This window comes from Eumetopias jubatus, unplaced genomic scaffold (assembly GCF_037043125.1).
Source record: "Eumetopias jubatus isolate StellerSeaLion01/CBP00866 unplaced genomic scaffold, mEumJub1_p1.0 scaffold_11, whole genome shotgun sequence".
Taxonomy (NCBI): Eukaryota; Metazoa; Chordata; class Mammalia; order Carnivora; family Otariidae; genus Eumetopias; species Eumetopias jubatus.
The window spans coordinates 50,880,050-50,903,250 of record NW_028274817.1 but is presented as its reverse complement, the minus strand read 5'-3'; the positions used below and the strand labels follow the sequence as shown (position 1 = coordinate 50,903,250).

At 35.4% G+C, this 23,201-nt stretch overlaps 1 protein-coding gene across 4 annotated transcripts in view; it reads left to right on the top strand.

Annotated features, from left to right (window-relative positions):
* Positions 1-23,201, top strand: part of DIAPH2 (diaphanous related formin 2) — a 946,398-nt gene that overhangs the window by 60,894 nt on the left and 862,303 nt on the right. For all 4 annotated transcript variants that reach the window (XM_088028705.1, XM_088028707.1, XM_088028706.1 and 1 more), the window contains 2 exons: positions 1,282-1,458; positions 19,205-19,309. In XM_088028705.1, the coding sequence (XP_087884831.1) occupies positions 1,282-1,458; positions 19,205-19,309 (282 nt within the window). The remainder of the gene's footprint in view (positions 1-1,281; positions 1,459-19,204; positions 19,310-23,201) is intronic.

Here is a 23,201-nt window from a genome sequence, read left to right as displayed (position 1 = left end):
ACATGTGTGCTTGTTTAACATGAGTTGATGGTATGCATGTGCTTTCTAACAGAAACCAGAATAAAACTGAGTTACATTCAGTTTTATGGATATTACTAATTTTTGAGGTCTAATGTTTTGTGGTTTATAACAGATTGGGGTGTTTACATGTATCTGGAGTCATTAACACACTTTATGTGAAATAGCAAGCTAATTATTAGAGATTATGCTAAGTATTAGAGATTGTACATGGAATCAAAGTTTCAGAGTCAATATCCATAAAACATCAAGTTCTTCATACTAGTGTTTGTAGGAATAAGATATTTCTATGTATGTTAACATTGCCATTAAATGGAAAAGGTGATGTCTTGTTATCCCCAATTTCTAGGGGAAAAAAACAAGGGACATAATAGTAACATCAACAATAATAATAGCAGCTAAGTGCACTAAACATACCAGTTTATTTAAATCTCAGAATAACTCTGTGGTATAGGTAGTATTATTTAACATATATTAACTTGTTATCTGTATTTTAAAGACTATTTATTTATTTTAGAGAAAGAGAGAGAATCTCAAGCGGACTCCACACTGAGCATAGAGCCCTTTATGGGGCTTGATCTCATGACCCCTAGATGATGACCTGAGCCGAAATCAAGAGTTGGACACTTAACCGAAAGAGCCACCCAGGCACCCATTGTTATCCGTATTTTAGAGATTAGGAAACAGAATGCACGTAATCTGCACAGGGTTCCTCAGCTAGGAAAGGGCAGATTCAAACCCAGGCAGTGTGGCTTCAGAGTCTATGTTCTTAACCATTATACTCAACCACTATGCTGACAAAGTACATAGATACTTGTCAGAATTTTTGGTGCTTTGAAGAGTGAAACGTTACTGTAATTTCCCCCTTAGAATTGAATATTGGGGGTCTTTTTATTTCCTTTCTTTATTTCTCATAGTTCAAAAGTTGCCACCAAAGCTACATTTTCCCTTAAACAACCACTTTGATGCAGGACTTTTTTTTTTTTTTTTTTTTTTTTTTTACCTACTTACTGTGTAAAACAGAAATAAGAAGGGACTAAGGTTTACTTTTGAGGGATACTTTTCACATCTCAGACTTCAGAGACTGAAGAACTACAAGTTTAAAAAATTGTACAATCTCTAACTGGAGCTTGTTGCTTAAAATAAGAGTTTGTCAAAAGACAATAATGATATATATTATAGTAAGTGCTATTTTGTTGTTTCAGTACTTGTATTTGTGATTCTGGGTTTCTCTCTTAGAATTTCTTACTTTTTTCTTTGTAGCGTGACCGAATTACAAGTTTTAGAAAGTCTACTGTCAAAAAAGAAAAACCTCTTATTCAACATCCTATTGATTCTCAAGTTGCAGTGAGTGAGTTTCCAGCAGCTCAGCCATTATATGATGAACGATCTTTGAATTTGTCAGAAAAGGAAGTACTGGATCTCTTTGAAAAAATGATGGTAAGTTAGACCCCTACTTTTGTTGTAATTTTAAAATTTGTGTGTCCAAAGTAGCATGGGGTTTTAAGTAGGTATGTTTGTATGGACTGTTTTTTTTTTAAAGATTTTATTTATTTATTTGACAGAGAGACAGGGAGAGAGGGAACACAAGCAGGGGGAGTGGGAGAGGGAGAAGCAGGCTTCCCGCTGAGCAGAGAGCCCGGTGTAGGGCTCGATCCTGGGACCCCCAATCACGACCTGAGCGGAAGGCAGACAATTAATGACTGAGCCACCCAGGTGCTCCTGGACTGTGTTTATATCATGCAAAAGAGACTAGAAGCCTGTTGATACAACAGAACTATTTTCAGAAGTAACTGTTTTTTGAACAAAACATCCTAACCTATTACTTTTACAGTGAGCTCCAGAAAGCAGGGGCTCTCTTATTTATTTGGGTTCTCTAGTATTTTGTAGTCTCTGGCACATTGAATCAATTTTTTAATTAATTTGTGTTTCTGTTTCTGTGACGTAAAACAGGCCAAATTTCACTTTGCTGAAAACAACGCAAGGTATCTTGCTGGGTGTTTGAAATAGAGTTGGGAAGACAGAGGGTAAAACAAAAACAAACACATAGAGGAGAAACAATGCCTGGGAATAGAAGGAAGATGGCAGTGGAGTAGGAGGACCCTAGACTTAACTAGTCCCATGAACACAAGTAGATAACCATCAAATCATTCTAAATACCTCAGAAATCAACCTGAAGGCTGACAGAACAAACTCCACAAATAAAGGGAGAGAAGAAGCCACATCAAAGAAGGTAGGAAGTGCAGAGATGTGGTTTAGGGGAAAAAATGGATCAAAGCTACTGAGGAGGGGAGGGAACTCTGGTCTGGAGAAGGGCTAGAGAGAGAGACAGAGAGAGACAGAAAGAGAAGCACATGGGGGGATGTACATGGAGAATGGTTCCCCAAAGCCATTGGCTTTGGAAAACAAGAGGGGCTGAATTTCATGAGTTCTTGCAGCCAATAGGGATTAAAGCCTGGAGTTTTGAAAGTCGGCAAGCTTGGCCGGGATAGATCCCTGAGGGCACCACCCTGCTCCTGGAGAGAAAGCAGGCAAACAACCTAAGGACAGATGGCATGGAAACAGCAATCTGAAGAGCACCTGGAATGCATGGGGATTATTCGCCATCTCCTGAGCTTGCCCCTGACAGGCAGCATTCACTGAGATAACTCTCTGGGAACAAAGGAGCTTGCTGGAGCCATTCCCCTCCCCGACACATAAGACCATAAAAAGTGAGCCAACTGCTGGAAGCAGCACAGTACCAACACTGGCTGCATAATTTGCTTACACCAAGCCCCATGCCTCTGTGCTCCATTGGAGCTACCCTCCTCAGGCTTGCTTCAGGACCAGCACGGTGGGCCTAACCTCCGGAAGACCAACATAAACCTCTGACCTTGCCACATTTCCTGACCAGAGTTTTGCAGGGCCTCAGTTCCAGTGGAGGTGGTGACTCATTTCATACGCAGACCAGAGCAATCTGGTTAAACTTGCCACATTCAGGCCAGGGACCAACACTCCCCACAGCAGGCAAGGAGAGCTTTTGGAGAATACTGGCTTGAAGGATAGAGCAGCCCCAAAACAACAGCAGAGTAGATGCAGCACATACCATAGACATTCCCTGAAGCTTCAAGCCTTGGGCACTACATGACCTCTTCTTCATAAGGCCGTTACTTTCAGGAGCAGGAGACATAACTGGCTTTTTTAACACAGAAGAAGACAGAGACTTAGAGAAAATGCAAAGATGAAGGAATTTATCCCAAATGAAAGAACAAGATAAGGCCTTGGCTACAAATCTAAGTGAATCAGATATAAGTAACATGCCTGATGGAGAATTTAAAGCAGCAATCATAAGGATACTCACTGGGATTGAGAAAAGAATAGAAGACATCGGTGACAGCCTTACCACAGAGATAAAACATCTTAATTGACCTAGCAGTAGCAATTGAGACAGTTGATCATTTTCCAGTTTGAAATGCTTCCCCCCTCCCATACCCCCAACATTGATTGGGTTTTCCTCCTGCTTCTTTGGCTGCTTCTTTTCAGTCTTCTTTGCTGATTCCTTTTCATGTTCTTAACCTTTAAAATAGAGGCCCAGGAATCAGTGCTTAGACATCTTTTCCTTTCTACATTATCTTCTTTGGTAATTACAACCAATACTGTGCTTTTAAATCCCATTTGTGTGCTCACAATTCTCAAATTTACCTCCAGCTTAGTCCTCCTCATGTCTGAACTCTAGACTCATATATCAGTTCAAAATCAATATATCCATCTGTCTAGTTACTGAGGCCAAAATCTTTGGAATTGTCTTTGACTATTTTTTTTCTTACCTTTAATTCATTTTGTAACCCATTAACTCTTCATTCAAAGTAAGGTACTTGGAATAGCTGACCATTTCTTACTACCTTGACTGTTCCCACACTAGTTGAAATCTTACCTGGGCTGCCACAATAGTGGTAGGACTATAGGACTACTATTAATTGGTTTCCATGTTTCACTGTGACCCTCTACAGTGTATTTTCAATAGAGAAATATTATCCATTTAAATCCTGAACAATATCATATCAGTTGGCTTATCAAATCTCTCCCATGGCTCCCATTTCACTTGGTGTCCAAAAGTCAGTACACTTAAAATAGCCTATAAGGCCCTATATGATCTGATCCCCACCTTACCTCTTCAATATCTTCCTGTGCTACTCTCCCCATTTGCTCACTCTGTATCAGAGATGCATCTGCCTTTTTCATAATTGCAGCCCTAGGAAAACAATGATTCTTGGTAGTTTCTAAATTTTTCAATTTGTGTACAGTATTTATAGTGTTTTAACACTTTTTTTTTTAAGGTTTTATTTATTTATTTGACAGAGAGAGACACAGCGAGAGCAGGAACACAAGCAGGGGGAGTGGGAGAGGGAGAAGCAGGTCTCCTGCGGAGCAGGGAGCCTGATGTGGGACTCGATCCCAGGACCCTGGGATCATGACCTGAGCTAAAGGCAGACGCTTAACAACTGAGCCACCCAGGCGCCCAGTGTTTTAACACTTTTTATAACATTTCTGTTTTGTGGTTTGAATATTCTAATGTTTATTGAGACTATTATCACTTTCCTCTTTAAATGCGTGTTTTTTTTTTTAAAGATTTGTGGATTCATAAATGTGATTTAAAGAGGTTCAACTTAGAGCCACGTTTTCTCTATTGGGAATTTTTCTCTCGAGGAATTTCAGAATAGGAAGTTAGATAAATATGATTTGATTAAAAGTAACCAAAAGATCAATAAATATTTTTTAAGGATTGTATCTCTTCTTTGAGAGAAGTCTACTTGTACATTGAACATTATGTATTTTCTATGTTATCTTTAGTTTGACCATAATTAATTTACAGTGAAGAAGTTATTTTATGAATTATCATAGCTTTCATTTACTATGCACTTACTGGCCAGGCATGTAACTAAATAGTTTATACGTATTATTTCAATTGATCCTTATAAAAATGCCACAAAGTAGGCAACATAGTTTTATTCCATTTTTAGATAAGGAAATTGAAGCTAAGAGAGAGTCTGAACAAATTCGTTCTGTAGCTTGCCTAAGCTAGTAAGTGGCTGAGCTGGAACATAAATTTAGGTACATAAAAATGTAAACAAATGGCATTTTTGTAGCATCTATCTTTTTCTTTTTAAAGATTTTATTTATTTATTTGAGAGAGAGAGAGAGAACAAGCAGGAGGAATGGCAAAGGGAGAGGGAGAAGCTGGCTCCCTGCTGAGCAGAGAGCCCGACACAGGGCTCCATCCCAGGACCCTGGGATCATGACCTGAGCCGAAGGCAGATGATTTTTTTTTTTAAAGATTTTATTTATTTATTTAATTGACAGAGAGAGACAGCGAAAGAGGGAACACAAGCAGGGGGAGGGTCAGAGGGAGAAGCAGGCTTCCTGCCAAGCAGGGAGCCCGATGTGGGGCTTGATCCCAGGACCCTGGGATCATGACCTGAGCTGAAGGCAGTCGCTTAACCAACTGAGCCACTCAGGCGCCCCTAAAGGCAGATGATTTATCTACTGAGCCACTCAAGTGCCCCTTGTAGCACCTATCTTTAATAATGTTTCATTTAAGCTAAATATAAAAGTAATACATTTTCCTTGTACATATACTCAGTGGAAGTAGAAGGCAACTCAGAAGTATATTGGTTAATAGGCAAAGCCGGTTTGGGATGGATGATTTCCTACTGATGATGCAAAGTTGTCTGTAATCTTTTTACAAAGCATCAGTTGAAAAGAAAGAGGCTGAAAATTTATAATGGAAAACTGTTAAAATGCCATTATCTAAATTGATTGGGAGAAGACACTTAAGTCGTTCTGTTTCTAAAAGACAAGTAGATTTCCCAGCATGAAATTTCTTTTATTTGACTCTGTCGGTGTCCTTTCTTGTAAAAATAAAGTAATAGATGTTCTTGTCCTACTTGATGGCCATTATGATACTCTTGTTTTTCTTGATTCTCACCTTTTATTGTGCTATTTCTGTTGATTGGCTTTTTTACACTTTAGTGAACTACAAATAAACATTTAGGCCATTTGACCTAAACACTCAATATGTGTTTTAGGATACATACCAAGGTATAAAATAGTCTCAAAAATTGTACAAAATAGTACAACATTATACACAGTAATCATGTATGAGATGCTTGACAAGAAACAAGTTACCTTTTTTTATAAAGATTTTTATTTATTTGAGAGAGAGAATGGTAGAGAGAGAGCATGAGAGGGAAGAAGGTCAGAGGGAGAGGCAGACTCCCTGCTGAGCAGGGAGCCCGATGCGGGACTCGATCCTGGGACTCCAGGATCATGACCTGAGCCGAAGGCAGTCGCTTAACCAACTGAGCCACCCAGGCACCCAAGAAATAAGTTACCTTAAAGCTGCTAGTAAAATTTATTATTTGGAATTTCTGGGTAATGATGTATTTTGGTAAGACTTTTGGTGAAAAGCTTAAATAATGAAAGGTAGTATTCAAATATAATCCTATCTTACTTGATAATTGAAACTCTTGTTATGCTTGAGGATCATATCTCTCAACATCAATTCTCACTGTACAGGCTTGTAAATGTGGATATTAGGGAATATTGAGTTAAATCTGGAATTACTATAGGACATAATTTTTTAAGTACTAACTGATTACTATAACTCTTAGTTCATTACTAGCAGCTTGTTTTAAAAATCACTTGACTCTATTGCTAAGTAAAATCATGCAACAAGTTCAGTTAGCTGAAAGATCTAAGTGGTTAGATTTTACTTTACTAGTGTATTCGTAAATTACTAACGTTCGATTGATTCTGACATCTGTTTTATGCATTGGTATGTCACTTTTCATATTGTAGATATTCAATGAAACAATTATAGACGGATCTTTTGTGTAATGGTATCAATGGCTATCGCTGACAGATTTTAAAGCTCTAAATTTGAAAGTTTTAGATGATTATTTTATGAAGCACATGCCCTTTATTAGCAGCCTGTTGCAATAGTTTATAAGACTGAATTTTGTACTTAGAGTATAGTCACTGAGTATTAATTGAAAATTAGGAAGCATTTCTATTAAAACTTCTAAGAATGAAAAATACTTGTTTTTATATGATTTTTATAATTAGCAGCAGGAGTAAATTATGCTTGCTCTTTAAAATTCTTGTTCCCCTCCTCTGCCCAGTCATATTATCAAATGTTTCACAAGTGGGTAAAGGTAGTAGGACCAAAACAGCAATACTGCTACTACATTTTGTTTTTTTTTTTGCTAACTGTAAAAGATGACTGAAGTATAGTAGTATAACATATCATCTTTAACCCAGAATTCAAATTTGAATGAGATTCATATTTATAACCTTTCTCATGTTAATCAGAAGCATTTTGTATTGCTTCTAATTAGATTGGTGAAATATCTCCTCCTTTCCACTTTAAGTAAATTAATACTGGTGTAATTGAATAATTATTCAATATCCTAAGTTTCATGGCCTTTGAGCTTACCATGGCCTTTGAGAATAACTGAACTGGTTTTTGTACACTGAGTATACTGCCTAAGGACTATTAAATACTTAGTAGTGGTAACTTGTTTTTATACAAACAATTAATGGCAGTTAGAACAAGGAGAGAGATATGTCTGGACGCTTGTGTTTCCTTTTGAGTATTATTACTCTTTTCTATGCAGTTCTTTTTGGGGGAGTCAAGGGAGAGGGGGTTTCCATTTTAGGCTTAAAAAATAGACATATAGAGACTTCTTGGAAACTGAAGTTGGAATTTGATTTCTCTTAGCTAGCAGAAGGATCTATTCAGTGGAAGTCCAGCTTACATTGGTGACATTGGATTCATATAGATCTGTTCTAACATAGGTAATTAAATAGTTTTGTCATATGCAAAGGATGAGACTAGTAATGATTTTTGATTTGTAGACACACTTCATTTCAACCTCATTTTAATATGATTTCACATGCAAATTTGTTTTGTACTTGGTTATTCAGCAATTTATATTAATATATTTTGCATTTTTGGCATATTTTAATGATAGTATAGTTATATGCAATAAATGCTAAATTATCCCATATTCTGTCTGCTAGGACTGCCATAAATAATCCCGAAGCTTTTTAGTTTTGTTCTCTCACTTTTGGCTTTCATCAATTTAGTGAGATTATGTGACTTTGGACCCCAGGTGTTGTACTTTAACCAAAGTGTACTTGTTCTCCCCTGACTCTGTCCTGGGTTTCTTTATTATCCAACATTAGTTTTTTAGGAGTTGGTTAGCTTGGATGAGAACCTTTTACTGCTGTCAGCATTAGTAATTTGAATTAATGTTAAATTACCATAAAATATAGGTAAACTAAATCTTAAAAATCTATAATAAGCTGTGGAAATAGTTTTCAGAAATGATTAGATCCTTAGAAATTGTTCAGATCACATATTTCCATTGGTTACATTTACATTTCCAGTGTCCTTACTATACATTATTAGACTGAGAGAACACCAGCATCATCTAGATAATATATTTTATTTTCTTACATAGATTCTAAGAAAAGCTTGTAAAGGAGGAGCAAAACTTATCCAGTAAATAGGTCTAAAAGTTAACTAAGGGGCACCTGGGTGGCTCAGTCAGTTAAGTGTCCAACTCTTGATTTTGAATCAGGTCATGAATGATCTCAGGTTTGTAAAATTGAGCCCTGTGTCAGGCTCCGTGCTCAGCACAGACTTTGCTTGAGATTCTCTCTCCCCTTTTCCCTCTGCCCCTCTTTATTTATAAATAAATAAAATCTTTTTTTAAAAAGATAACTAAATCTGAGTCACTTTTAAATTTCCTTACCAAATATGATTTTCACCAAAGGTTCGCAACTGAGTAGTAGGATAGGAGTCCCAGGAAGAAGAATTAAAGGAGCTAGGGTTTGCAAATTTATCTGTTTGTAGCTGGTAAACTTCACAATTTACTGCCTCTGTTCTTGGTTTGTACATAGAAATGTTTTCCAAAATATATTTTTTGTTTGAAAGGTTCCACTAGTATTTATTGCCATGAATGTATTTCTACAGTGATTTTTTTTTGAAAGATTTTATTTGAGAGAGTGAGCGAGAGAGAGCATGAGTAGGGGGAGGGGCAAGAGGGAGAGGGAGAAGCAGACTCCCCACTGAGCAGGGAGCCCGACGTGGGGCTCGATCCCAGACCCCGGGGACGATGACCTGAGCTGAAGGCAGACAATTAAGCAACTGAGCCATCTAGGCGTCCCCACAACCATTTTTTTTTTATATGTGCAGTATGCCAGGTTGTCACATGCTGGAGGTACAAAGATGAATGCAATACCTCTACTGCCCTCGTAGAGTTTAGTCAGGGAGAGAAGAAAGTAAAAAAATGTTTTCAGTAGTAGTAGGACAGCTGTGAATAGGCACTGTGGGCACTTAACCCTGTGCAGGAGCTCAGGGAGGAAACAGGGAAGACCTGAATATTCTATGAAACCCCATGTCACTTATGAATTTTCAGTATTTTTTGGCATTAAAGCATTCTCAGAGCTTGAACAATTTAGTTTATCAAGGTCCAATGCCTTCTGTATGCCAGGTACTGTTCTAAGCTCTGAGGAAAAAAGAGCAGAGAAGAACTCAAGGGAATCTCTTGCTGTCAAGAAGCTTATGTTCTGATGGTGATAGAGCGGGACATAACGTGAAATTGTGAAATAGAAAATGGAGAAGTTTATTTGACAACTCTCTACTGAATGCCAGATACTTTGTTAGGTCCAGGGAAACATAAAGATGACAAATACAGGGCGCCTGGGTGGCTCAGTTGGTTAAGTGACTGCCTTCGGCTCAGGTCATGATCCTGGAGTCCCGGGATCGAGTCCCGCATCGGGCTCCCTGCTCAGCAGGGAGCCTGCTTCTCCCTCTGACCCTCTTCCCTCTCGTGCTCTCTCTCTCTCATTCTCTCTCTCTCAAATAAATAAATAAAATCTTAAAAAAAAAAGATGACAAATACACTATCCCTGCCTCTAGGATTTTATTTTGTATGGCTCAAAAGGTAAGAATAGTTTGAAAAAAAGTTTTAACCTTATATTTTTAAATTGCTGAAAAAAAATCAAAAGATTGTTTCAGGGCACATGAAAATTATATGAAATTCAGTGTTTATAAATATTTTTCAACACAGCCATAGCCATTTGTTTATATATCATTCCTGGCTCCTTTTGTGTTACAATTGCAGAGTTGAATTGTGATAAAGACCCTGTGACCCACAAAGCCTAAAACATTTACTGTCTGGCCCTTTATAGAAAAGGTCAACCTCTGCACTAGTGTAATAGTCTCTAAACTTACTGATTTATTGTCCTGTTAGAAAAATATGTATGTTTGAGCAAGTAACCCCAAGGTATTTTATTTAAAAATTTTATACATATATGTATGTATATGTATATTACTATACTATGTTGTAAAATACAGACATAATATATTAATAAATATTAATAAATAAAGATAACAAATTAATAAATATATAATAAATAAAATAGACTATTTTTATTTTTTTAAAAGATTTTATTTATTTATTTGACAGAGACAGCGAGAGAGGGAACACAAGCAGGGCGAGTGGGAGAGGGAGAAGCAGACTTCCTGCCGAGCAGGGAGCCTGATGCGGGGCTCGATCCCAGGACCCTGGGATCATGACCTGAGCCGAAGGCAGACGCTTAAAGACTGAGCCACCCAGGCGCCCCTAAAATGATTTAAAATTTTATTTATTAATGGTACAAAAGCCTTTGCTGTTATGATTAACTTTTTAGTGAGAGCAATGTCATTGTTTCATTATTTTTTATGTGTTACTTTTAAAAAGGCAGTAATTAGAAGGTTTAGTTCCAAGTTCATTTAGTTATTTGGTTTAATGTCTGTTATAGTTGAAACATAAATCTGAAAGAAGTATGTAGGTCCAAGTGGAACAAGAACATCGTTAGCAACACTTATTAAATCATAGTATTAACTTTTCTCAGTCCAATCTGTGAATCAAGCAAAGGTTTTCTGCTGAACCATGGCTAGTAAACTTCCGTCTTCCTTGATGACACTTCTTCTAACTAATTTGGAGTGTTGCATTTTTATATATTTATATAAATGGATCAAAATTTGCTTTAAAAAACGGGCCTCAACTAATTTCGTAAGGGTCATGAACTCTTTGCATTTTTACTTCCACATCCATAATGTGGAGACCCTCAGCTCCATGTTTGATCTACTCGTGTCTATTCACATTGCATCTAATGCCAGGTAGAAGGAGAAAGAGGTGAGTCATGCAGTGGTGAAGGAAACTGACAGGGAAGTTGGGTCTGCCAATGTGTTTATTTTTTTAATGAAGTTTATTTGAAAAGCAGTTACTTTCTTACTAATCATTAAACTTTGAAGGGATTACTAGTGTTTTGTGAATGAAAAATGCCTGTCATTCTAAATTTCAGCAGTTTTTAAATATTTTATTGAGATAACCAGAAATATCTGTGAGGTACAATATGTTTTCATGCTCACTTCCTATCTCATTTCAAGATACAAGTATTCTATATTCCTTGAAATATCTTGCTTTAAAAAGAACTACATTCTTGACTCTGTAGCACTTTGTGTACTTTGGTTTCAATTTCTTTCTTAGAATGGCTTAAACTTTACATCCTTCCCACTTAACAGTTTTTTCATAAAGCATCTTTTTTTTAAGTAAATCATTTATATTAGTAATATGTTTTTTTGTTCCATTAGTGACTCAAAGAAGTTTCTATATTTCATTATTGAAATCTAGCAAATAATATAAGCTGAGTTGTTTAAAAAAACTATTTTCATTCAACTTTGTGATAAATTTCCCACACTGAGTTACTTTTCTACTTGTTTTAGTAAATCTTAAGCAATGATTTCTGTGGGTCTTCTGACAGTATTTGCTGACAAAGGAATGTATTTTAGTTTAATGCCATGTTGTTTTGCATGTATTTCAGCAGCTTCTACCAAGAGTTTCCCCAATGTCACTGGACCTTTGTCTTTTGCTATTAATGAAAGAAAAAGTTCAAAAAAAGCTTCTAAACATATGTCATTAAGTTTAGAAAACTTCACTAAAGTGCTGGATTGAGTATCACATGATTTTAATTATTGCTGAGAAAATTGAAAAAGCTCTCTTCATGTTCTGAATGCTTGGCTTTTAAATGGTCTGCTAATTTGAGGTGGGTTTGTACTGTCATTAGCTAATATTTTAAGGTATATGCACATAAAATGGGAGTCATTGAAAATGATATCCATATTTCAGATGGCTATAGTAATAATTTTTAATCATGTGGGATCAGCTTATTAGCCTTAGGTTTTCATTATTTTTATCATATGATACGACAAATGAAAGGCTCATACTTAGGCGTAGGATATATAACAGTCTAGCATTTTCTTGCTTCCTTGTGCTTATATTTTTGCTATTTAATCTTTTGTCTTTGCAGGAATCTTTGAATACCACTTTTGCATTTTTGTTATTTTTGATAGTTGATTTAGTTAAAACTAGATAAAATAATGCATAAATCCATTTAACCAAGAAAATGGAAGCTGTGGTATGTTGCAGTACATGGACAGTGAACAGAATCACATTGTGAATACCCCTCTCTTGCCCTAAGATACCTCATGTACCATTTGGGCCTATGGATCCATTGATGATTCCATTGTTATGTTAAATAGTCAACCTTATTTTCTTGTATTTTTTGAATAAAAATGTGTATATTTCACAAATTGCAGTGGATCCTTTATGTAGTCTCTGGACTCTGGAGACCACTGTTTCAGAATTAAGGATTATAGGAAAGTAAAAATAATATTTGTGTTTTCTAATATCCAACATATATTCTGAATTTACCCTCCTGATGGTAAAGTGGTATATGTAGATATTAAAAGTTACATCCCTCCACTAAGACCTGAAAGCAGAAATAGTTGAGGAGTTTTTGTGCCATACTCAATAACATTCATTCAACATCATGCTTTTTTCTTGCTTTTGGCTTTATACTATTTGCAGAGATAATGTATTTAGACAATTTTTTTTCCTTCAACTTTGTTTTCCACCTGAGCTTTTATATGTTAAATGACTGCAGTCTGTATAGGTAAAGTTAACTGGATCTTTTGAAAACCTGAGGTAGTTATTTAATGCCAGGTAGAATTGGCCAACTAATTATGGAGCAAATTCTTGATAATTTTATTAGAGTTTTAGAAATGTTTTTTCCTTTCTAGTTCACAGAAGCTAGAGGAATTATGGAATGTATATTTAGAAAAGATTAATTAAATGCCCTAAAATCAAAACCATAATCATTGTCATGCTAGGGCATATTTTTAGGTACTAGCATATCATTGGTTCATTCCTTTCAGGGCTACAGTTCCCTTCAACAAGGAAGTTAAAGAATATTTGAATAATTACTACTGAGAAGCAGAAGGAAGAAGGCAAGCATTTGATGGTGAAGCCAAGTTCAGATTTTAAAAGAGCAAGTGGAAAATACAGCCTTAAACTGGGATCAAGACATGTTGCAGAAACAGTTCATAGAACATACATTGAAATTTATAGCAAATTTATAGAAAGAAGGAACAAGTATTCTTTCTTACAGGGAAGAAGAAATGTAAAGATGTAAAAGGTTGACATTTACTTCTCGTAATGCAAAATAGAAAAAATAGTGGAAGAGTTAAAAAATGTTTGAATATAAGGAGAAAGTTTTCAAAATTATACTGTCACCCATTTAAAAATTTATGGAGAGAGAGAGGGGAAAATGAGAGGGAATGGGAAAAGGAGAGTGAGAATGAATGCATGTGTGAATGAATGGGTGAATGAATATGAAAATGAATGGGCAGGTGGGTCAACTTTTAACCTCATTTGACTATTCTCATATGGCTCCTCAGTAGTAACTTTAAGAATATGATGTTTATTTGCTGAAGAAGTGAATTTATCTGTAATGGGAACATTGCATCATGGCTTGTATGGAAGGAGAAAAAAATGGTTTTGTGTTTACTTAAAAATGTAAGTGGTCAGTTACTTAGACTCAAACATTTTTTGAAACTACAAAATACTACGTTCTTCTCATGTATTGTAGAAGTACTAACTAAATGTTATACTGAAAGCTTTTGTGTTTTGAGTACTGTAAGAACTAGTGAGTTTAGAAGAGTTTCATATTATGTTGTGTAGAATTAATAGAGTTATGAGTATTGCTCTGTTTAATGATTGAATTATAAGGTTGCAGTTAATGTTTTGGAAATATTAGCTATCTAATTGGCAGTATGCATCTTACTTCTGTAAGAATAAAATGAGTCATTGTTGTCTGTTCTGTTCATATGAATGGTACCTATTCCCAATCAACCTATGTGGCAAATTTATAGGTATAAAAATGTCAGTAGCTGTAAAGCAAATTAAAATATTTAGAGAAAAGTTCCTAAATATCACATTGGTTCAACAAATATTTATTAAATGCTTAGTCATTCCAGGAATTATGCTCTTTGCTGGGAGTACAAAGATAAAAAAAAAAGACCCAGTTTCTGCCTTCAAGTTAGCATAGAGTTTAGGGGAGATGGATTTATCAGATAGTTTTAGTTTAAGTGCTATAATATAGGAATTAATATGGAAGAATCGAATGCAGATAGTGATTTCTAAATAAGATGTTTCAGGGGGAAATTTGAAGGTAAATCGGAAGGATTAAGAGTTAACCAGATAATGGGGCGCCAGGGTCGCTCAGTCGTTAAGCGGCTCAGGTCATGATCCCAGTGTCCTAGGATCGAGCCCCACATCAGGCTCCCTGCTCAGCGGGAAGCCTGCTTCTCCCTCTCCCGCTCCCCCTGCTTGTGTTCTCTCATTATCTCTCCTTGTCAAATAAATAAATAAAATCTTAAAAAGAAAAGTTAACCAGATAAGGATTTGGGTGGGGTCGGTCTGATGAGATGGGGTGAGGGTTATTAGAGGGAGAGGGTGGTGAAGATGACCGCATTCTAGGCAGAAGAGCATCATGAACAAAGTAATGGAAACGTGTAATAGCATAGTGTATGTAGGAAAACTACAAACAACCTTGCAGTATTAAAGCATTCTTTGAAGGCTAGTTAATATACACCAGGCTTAATGTGCATGATCACACTTAAACCACACAACATTCTTTTGAGTCCTGTAATCATATATTCTTATACTGTCTACCTCCATGATTCTACTCTGATGGCATGATCTTAGCAGTATATGTCATTAAAAATTGAATTGAGGCTCATTACAATGTAGAAATATCACTGGAAGGAGAGTCAACGCTCTACCTAGAGACTGCCAGAGGTGGCACTACCATACTCTTAGGCCTGGCTGTGAGGTGTACAGATAACAGACACTCAATCTTGTTGGCATTTCAGAGTTGATTCTACTTGGGGGATGCAGATTCATGCTAACCACATTTGTAGGAGACTATAATTTACCCAGAATGTTTTGAGGCTGTAGAAATCTAGCCTAGCACATGTGAGCAGTGCTTAGGGGTTTTGATGGAAACAAACACTATGAGTCAGCAGAATGATATGCTGGCCAATAAGGTCATAAAATCAGAGGCCGAATTAATAGAGGTAATGTATTTCAAGATGACGGAGGTGGCAGTCCTTTCCTTCCTTGCATTTATTAAACCACAGCGTATTTGAGAAAAATAAATATGGACACTAAGCCATGTCAAATGAAAATAAGTTGAAGCAGGTAGGTATACTTAAGCTTGAAAGAGAGAATGATACCTTCAAATAACTTAGCCTGAAAGAGAGAATGATGCCTTCAAATAACATAATGGTTCTTGAGTTTATTAACCTTATCTAGTCTGATTACCATCTCTCTTATTTCAGACTCTTAGCACTAGTCACATAAATTCAGTAGCCCAAATTATTGAACATAAGGGAATCTGTTCTGGCTAGTTATAGAAATACTAGGTAGCTCTTGAAGATACTAGGTAGCTCTTGAATAGGGTGAATTGCAGAAACAGTCCTCAGATAATATCACAGGAGTAACTTCCAGAACCATACAACTGAAATTTGGTCCAATGTAGGAGCTGTTGCCATCCCAGAACCACTTGGTCAAACTGTCATGATGAAAAACATGCAGAGGTTGCCATCAGTTCCGTAACCATATCTCCTGTATTGCCATCCATGCCAGCAGCATGGATCGCTTACTTGTGGCCTGCTTTTTTACATCGTTCATTTCTGAATCAACACATCCTATAAATGCAGTAAGCCACGTGTCTGTACTCTAGTTATAAGGGAGTCTGACAAATGTAGTTTTTATGGATTTTTCCTTGTTAGGTGGGACTGACATTGTGAGGATGTATTAAAATGTAGAGAGCATGTTTAAATGCTGTTGAGCAGCCAAATATGACAGAAGACATGGTTTCCTTGCTAGTCTCCTTGACTTGACTAAGATTTTTCTCATCCTTTAAGACCCAAATCCTGGTAAAGACTTCTCTGATCTTTCCATCTGCCGTGTTCCCAAAGCATCTTGTTTGCATATATGTTTTCCCTACTAGACCATGAATTATTTATTTTTATTTATTTAACAAAGATAGCATTTACTAAGTATCAGGCATTGTTCTAAGTGCTTCATAGAGAATTCATTTAACTTGTGGGTACAAGCCTTCTTTCAATTTGCACTCCCCTAGCCAGCCTAGCATACTCCTTGGTGCATGGCACATGTCCAGTAAATAAGTGATTCGATATTTAGGAAGTAGAGAAGAAAAAATAATGACATAGTCTTGCCACTTTAACTCGCTATTATATTTTGTTGCACATTTAGTCTTCCAAAGAAAAATTTGGGAAAAAATTAAACTTCCCTAATATGGGATGGGCTGCCTGTGAGATAATAGGTTTTCTGTTAGTCAACTCCGAGCATAGATGAGCATCTGTGGACTACATTAAAAGTGCTATCCAGCCTTGTTTCTCTGATTATGCTTTGACTCAACAATGCTAGATCTAGCCTATGAGAGAGAGAGGGGAAAAAAGATGTCTTCTGTCTTCAAGTCAGATGGCCGATATTCAAATGAGAATTAAGGAAATAAGATAGGAAAGATAGGGGTAGAGACCGTGACAGAGGTGGTTAGTAAGGAGGATCCTTTGTATATATAAACAAAATTTATAGGTATTGACTGTGAACAAATCAGAGGAGTCACTGCAATGCATGCAAATATAGATCGAGATTCTTGCTGTCAATGAAGTTAGTATTCTATAGATAGATGTAGCTTGATTTCTTTTCATGGATCCTTTTCCCCTCTCACATTCTTACAGATGAGTTTTTAAAATAATGTTGATTTTTTTTTGCTGATTATTTTCCTTGATTAAAAAAATAGTAATGGCCAGAATTATTAAGAGAATAAAAGGATAAAAATACTGATTTAAAAAAAATTGAAATACAGCTCACATACCATAAAATTCACTGTCAAAATATACACTTCAGTGTGTTTTTTAGTATATTCAAAGAGATACAAAACTATCACAACGATCAACTTTAGAACATTTTTATCACTTCAATAAAACACCATACCTATCAGCAGTCACACCCTAATCCTCCCATTCTCCCTCCCCTGCCCCTGGCAACCACTCATCTATTTTCTGTCTCTATATTCCCATTCTGGGCATTTAGTATAAATGGAATCATATAATATGTGGTCTTTTGTGACTGGTTTCTTTCACTTAGCATAATGTGGTTTCAAGTTTCATTCATGCTGTAGTATTTATCAGTACTTCATTCTTTATGAGTGAATATTCCGTTGTCTGGACATACCATATTTGTTTATGCATTCATCATTTGATGAACATTTGGATTGTTTCCTCTCTTTGATGCTACTGCTATGAACACTCATGTACAAATTTTTGTGTGGACATATGTCTTCATTATTTTAATTATAAGCTGGGTCATGTGACAACTTTATGTGTAACTTTCTGAGGAACTGCTAGACTATTTTACAAAGTGGCTGCATCATTTCACATTCTCACCAGCAATTTGTGAAGGTTCCAGTTTCTCCATATCCTCACCAATATTTGTCATTACCATTTTTTTTTTTTTTGTATCCTAGCCATCCTAGTGGGAGTGAGGTGGTATCACATTTGTAGTTTTGATTTTCATTTCTCTAATGAATAATGATTTTGAACATTATGTGCTTACCAGCCATTTGTATATCTTCTTTAGAGAAATATCCAAATCCTTTGCCCATTTGTATTTGGGTTGTCTTTTCATTGTTGATTTCTGAGAGTTCTATATATATTCTGGATTCAAGTCCCTTATCAGACATGATTTGGAAACATTTTAACCCATTCTGTAAGTTGTCCTTTCATCTGATGTTGCTTTTTTTTTTTAAAGATTTATTTGAGAAAGAGAGCATATGAGTGGGGGGAGGAACAGAGGGAGGGAGAATCTCAAGCAGACCCCCTGCTGAGCACAGAGCCTGATGGAGGGCTTGATCTCATAACCCTGAGATCATGACCGAAGCTGAAATCAAGGTTGTATGATTAATGACTGAGCCATGCAGGTGCTCCTGATGTTGCTTTTTGAATCATAGTCATTTCTAGCTTGGTCTTGTGACCCCCTCATGAGTGTCTTAAAATGTTGTAAGGGTTAATATGAGTTTAAAAGTGAAGAAAATCTAGTGAAAATGTTATATGTGTGTGTATCACATAATAAAGATTCCCAGCCAAATCAAAGCTTATTGAACCTTAAAACAATGTATTCTTGCAACTGAATGTTTTTTCCTCCAATGAGTAATTTTTGTCATCTCAGCACAGCTGACTATATTTCTGGTATTTTTTTGCTTTCCAAATCCAGCAACTTCTCAAGAATTTTTCTTCAGTGACATAGATATATATTTCCTGTTAGTTTAAAAGTCGTATTTGTTCTTCTAGATAATAGTGATCCTAAGGGAGAATATGCGAAACAGTAAAGTGTTTATTTTTGCTATCAGGGTAAATTAATATCTGTGCTAAGGTTATCTGATGTATGCTACAAAACTGCCAGTTTATTCTGTGGAATAGTTTAAAATTTTTTCTTTCTGCTCATTAGTTGACTCGGTAGAGATACGAACCATGAATATATGGTAAAATTTATACAGTGTTATGGTATCTGGAGTGAAAAATAATAGTGAAGGATCCACCAGAATGATCATTGTTGTTAGTCACAGCATGGCTTACTATTTTAAAAGAGAATATTAGTATTAATCACTTTCGAAACTCAAGCAGAAATTTGTAAATGCTCACAACAGATGTTCTTTCTAACAGGAGGACATGAACCTTAATGAAGAACGAAAAGCTCCTTTACGAAACAAAGATTTTACCACCAAGCGTGAGATGGTTGTCCAGTATATTTCTGCTACTGCCAAATCTGTAAGTAGTGACACTTTCCCGGCACTACCATAATGAGTTCAGCATTATCTGTGCAAAAATAAACCTCAGATCTTCAAATTCTTGCCTCACTGTTCTCATATAGCCTATTCAGAAAAAATTTATATGTGTGTTTTTACACATTTAGTATGTACTTAAAAACCGCTTATAATTAGACTTTCATTATTTTAAACAATACAGACAGTATAGAAGGCTCTGAGTTAATCCAGTGAGTTTTGGGGCAGTGGTTTTGTGCATGTCCTAAATTGTAGATATTCCACTAAATATACTGTTTGTTATATGAAACTTTTGAATTTTGAGGGAGAAGACACAAACATATGCTAGTCACAAGTTTAGTTTCCATTGAAGCTTTATGTCTGGTTTCTCCTTGCATGAAATTTTTAGCAATATTTTTAATATGCTGTTTTAGTTTTTTTTCCGTTGTTTTATGTGATGCTAACTATATAAATTACCTCATAATTATTGTACAGCTTAATTTAGTATAAAAGAGGGTACTTAATAGAAGGAGCTTTAATGAAATCTGTGTGAGTTTCAAAAGACTTGAAAGTAGAGTTCTGTAGAAAGACTTTTTTCCAGCAGGAAAAACTCTAGTGTTTTAATAGGATATATGGCTTTGTTCACTTCCTAAGGTGCTTCCAAAAATAGACTTCAGGTTTGATTTCTTTTTGCAAGAAAAAAATGTATTTTTAAAATGATGAAATGTATCTTTTACATTTCTCTAAGGAAAAAGCTTCATACAACTAGACTTCATCAAATCACTATGTATGTGTGTATATATTATGTGTGTGTAGACACATAAATATACCACACATTTTTTATAATGTATATACACACACACAAACACATTGATTTTGTGTGCGTGGTATGTATATTATGTGTGTGTATATAAATAATACACATGCATTTACATGTAAAAAATCCATATTTTAAATTTAAAAAGTTGACCAGTAAAGAAAATAGTTCCTCTTTGGAAAATATGTTCTAAAATTACTTGGCTATCCTATTACTGATATTTCAGTACAGTAATTGCAGTGGCAATTACTGATTTATTTTGCCCTGAATTCTACAATTGTATTGATTCCATATTGTAGTTTAAGCAAGCTAAATCTGAATGCTGAACTATTTAAACATAATGCATTCCAGCTCTGCCAGAGCAGAGCAACGGCATGTTTTTTAATTTGCTTCTGGTATCCAAAGGCAGAAATATGTTTCAAGTGATAAGTGAAATTTGCCATGAGCGTTGTTTTCAATAGAATTTGGTGATGCAGAGGGTTTTACTTCGAAATTGTGATGAATCTCTTCTCATTTTTGCACTCAAGTTATTGTTCACAGTAAAATGCTTTAGGAAATGCAGAGTGTACATTTAGTGTTATTTTTCAAATACCTAAAGGCAAATACACTAGTAAATCTATATAACTAAATCTGAATGCAAAGTACAGATAATATATGAATAATCATGTGTTTTTAATGATAAGATTTTGTTAGTGTTTCTGGCTCATTTATTGTTTTTGTTTACGTAAGTGGGACTGAATATAATGAAGATTATACAAAGCTCTTATTCTATAACCTTTTGATTTTTACTCCATGTAGAACTTGTTTTTATTTATTCTCATATTGTTTCCTCTTCAACTGACCAAAGACATACACATTTAGGTTATATACTCATTTTTCACATTAAAATGCTAAAATTTGGGTAAATGTTGGAGGATCTCTCTTGAATTGCTCTGTTTGAAAGATGGAAATTGAATGTTTCTCAAAAGACATGAAAATTCTGTTTCAGGCATTAGCCTCAAAAATCAGTACTGTAACTATTTAGTATGTGACCCTTATTTGTTTCATTCAGCATACATATGAGCACCTGACATGCATATAGCTCTTTCATTAGATTTTCAAGATTATACATCTTATTTCCTAATATTTTTGCATGGACCAAATGTTATAATGAAAGAAAGCCTGTTGATAAACATGTTTTAAAACTTTCTTACCTTGGGGAGACATTAATTAGTACTGTGTTTTCTGTTGTTAAAACCAAGAAAATTGCTTATGTACTTTCTTTTGAGGGTGAGAGGGATGCCATTTAATGACAAACAATCCTCTTATCTTTGACCTCTTCATGATCAATAATATTTGCATAAACTGTAGGTTAACATATGGCTGTTTACCTATGTGTAACCAAGGTTTCCATCCTGCTGTCTTTCAGTAGGCTTTAGACATGTTGTATATCTTCTACTTTTTAGGCTTACTTTTTCATTATATTGATACACTGATTAAAAATGTTTCTTTGTTGGGACATCTGGGTGGCTCAGTCGGTTAAGTGTCTGAGTCTTGGTTTTGGCTCAGGTCATGATCTCAGGGTCGTGAGATTGAGCCTGGCATCCAGCTCCACACTCAGTGTGGAGTCCGTTTTAGATTCTCTCTCTCCCTCTGCCCCTCCCCCCACTGGCTCGTGCGTGTACTCTCTCTCTTTAAAATAAATAAATCTTAAAAAAAAGTTTCTTCATTTAAAGTAGATATGATTGTAATCACTTCTTTATGAAAATACTTTATAAGTAGTCAAAACTTTAATCTTGAAGTAAAAACAAAGTTAAGGGCTAGTGTTCCTGATGGAGAATGTCTTATAGTCACATATAAAACGTGAGAATTATAGTTAAATTTAAACGTAAATTGTACATTTCCCCCTTTAACACCTGCATAAGTCATTTTGCATAGAATTGAAAAACAAACAAAATATGGACTCAGTAGGAAATGTCCATCATTCTCCTGGGTTCCTGGGTAAAAACAATAAAGCAAGATGAAACTAATATACAGGTATTTGCTCAAAACCTGTTTCTAAAGCAAACAAGTCTTTTTTTATGTACTTTGCTAAAATAAGCATGGAATAAAAATATATAGGAAACTGAAAGATAATGATGAAAACTGTTGCTTAGTTTTTTCTTGTTAAAGTTCCATAATAGAGAATATTAAATTGTATGAATGTTAAAGGAAAAAGTAGCTTGAATAACTCTGTCAGTGATGAATGAATTTTAAATAAGGGAATGGAGAAGAACCTCTTCTCTGCACAAGCTGGACTCATTTGCTCATTATAGCAAGTGTGGTTATGGACCTGACCTATAGTAGTTGGTACATGTTGATAATTTGGCCACAAATAATCTGGAAGAATTTATATTTTCAAAACACCAGCATATATTTTCAGAAATGGAAAACCAAGCTTTGTTAATATTGCTAACATTGTCATACCTATTCATAATCCTGAAAGAGGCACAATATATCAGTGATTTAGGGGGTCTTGTATGTTCTATCTTAACAGCCTATATAGACATTCATGAGGAAAAATAAGTCACTGAAATCCTAACATTAGTTTGCCAAAAGCCAATGTCTTTATTAGAATATTAAGAAACTAGTTTATTTCTAACTTAAATCACAGTCTTTGAAGTTGAGATTTTAAAATATGTAGTTACATTTTTAAGACACATGACACATCGATAGGTATCATTGATTAAAAAAAACTCAATAGGAAATAATTTAAAGTTGTGATACCAAATACATCTATAAAATTTTTAGATTGACCCATATAACAAGCAGTTGAAAGTTACCGTACATCTCTGTGTGTGTATATACATGTATTACAGTTTTGCTTTTGCCATTAGCAGATATTTTCTTTCTCAGGTGAAACAATTGAAGTCAAACATGACCAGACCTGTTTCTTTTAGCTTCCGTTGGCCAAATCTCATCTGTTCACTGTATGTGCTTTAGCTAAATGGAATCATTTTGCAATCATAATGAATTACTAATGGGCTATATTCTGGTTGTTTCACTGAGTATAGACCTTCCTTAATTAAGACAGGCTTGCATTTTTGTTTTAGTCTCATGTCTG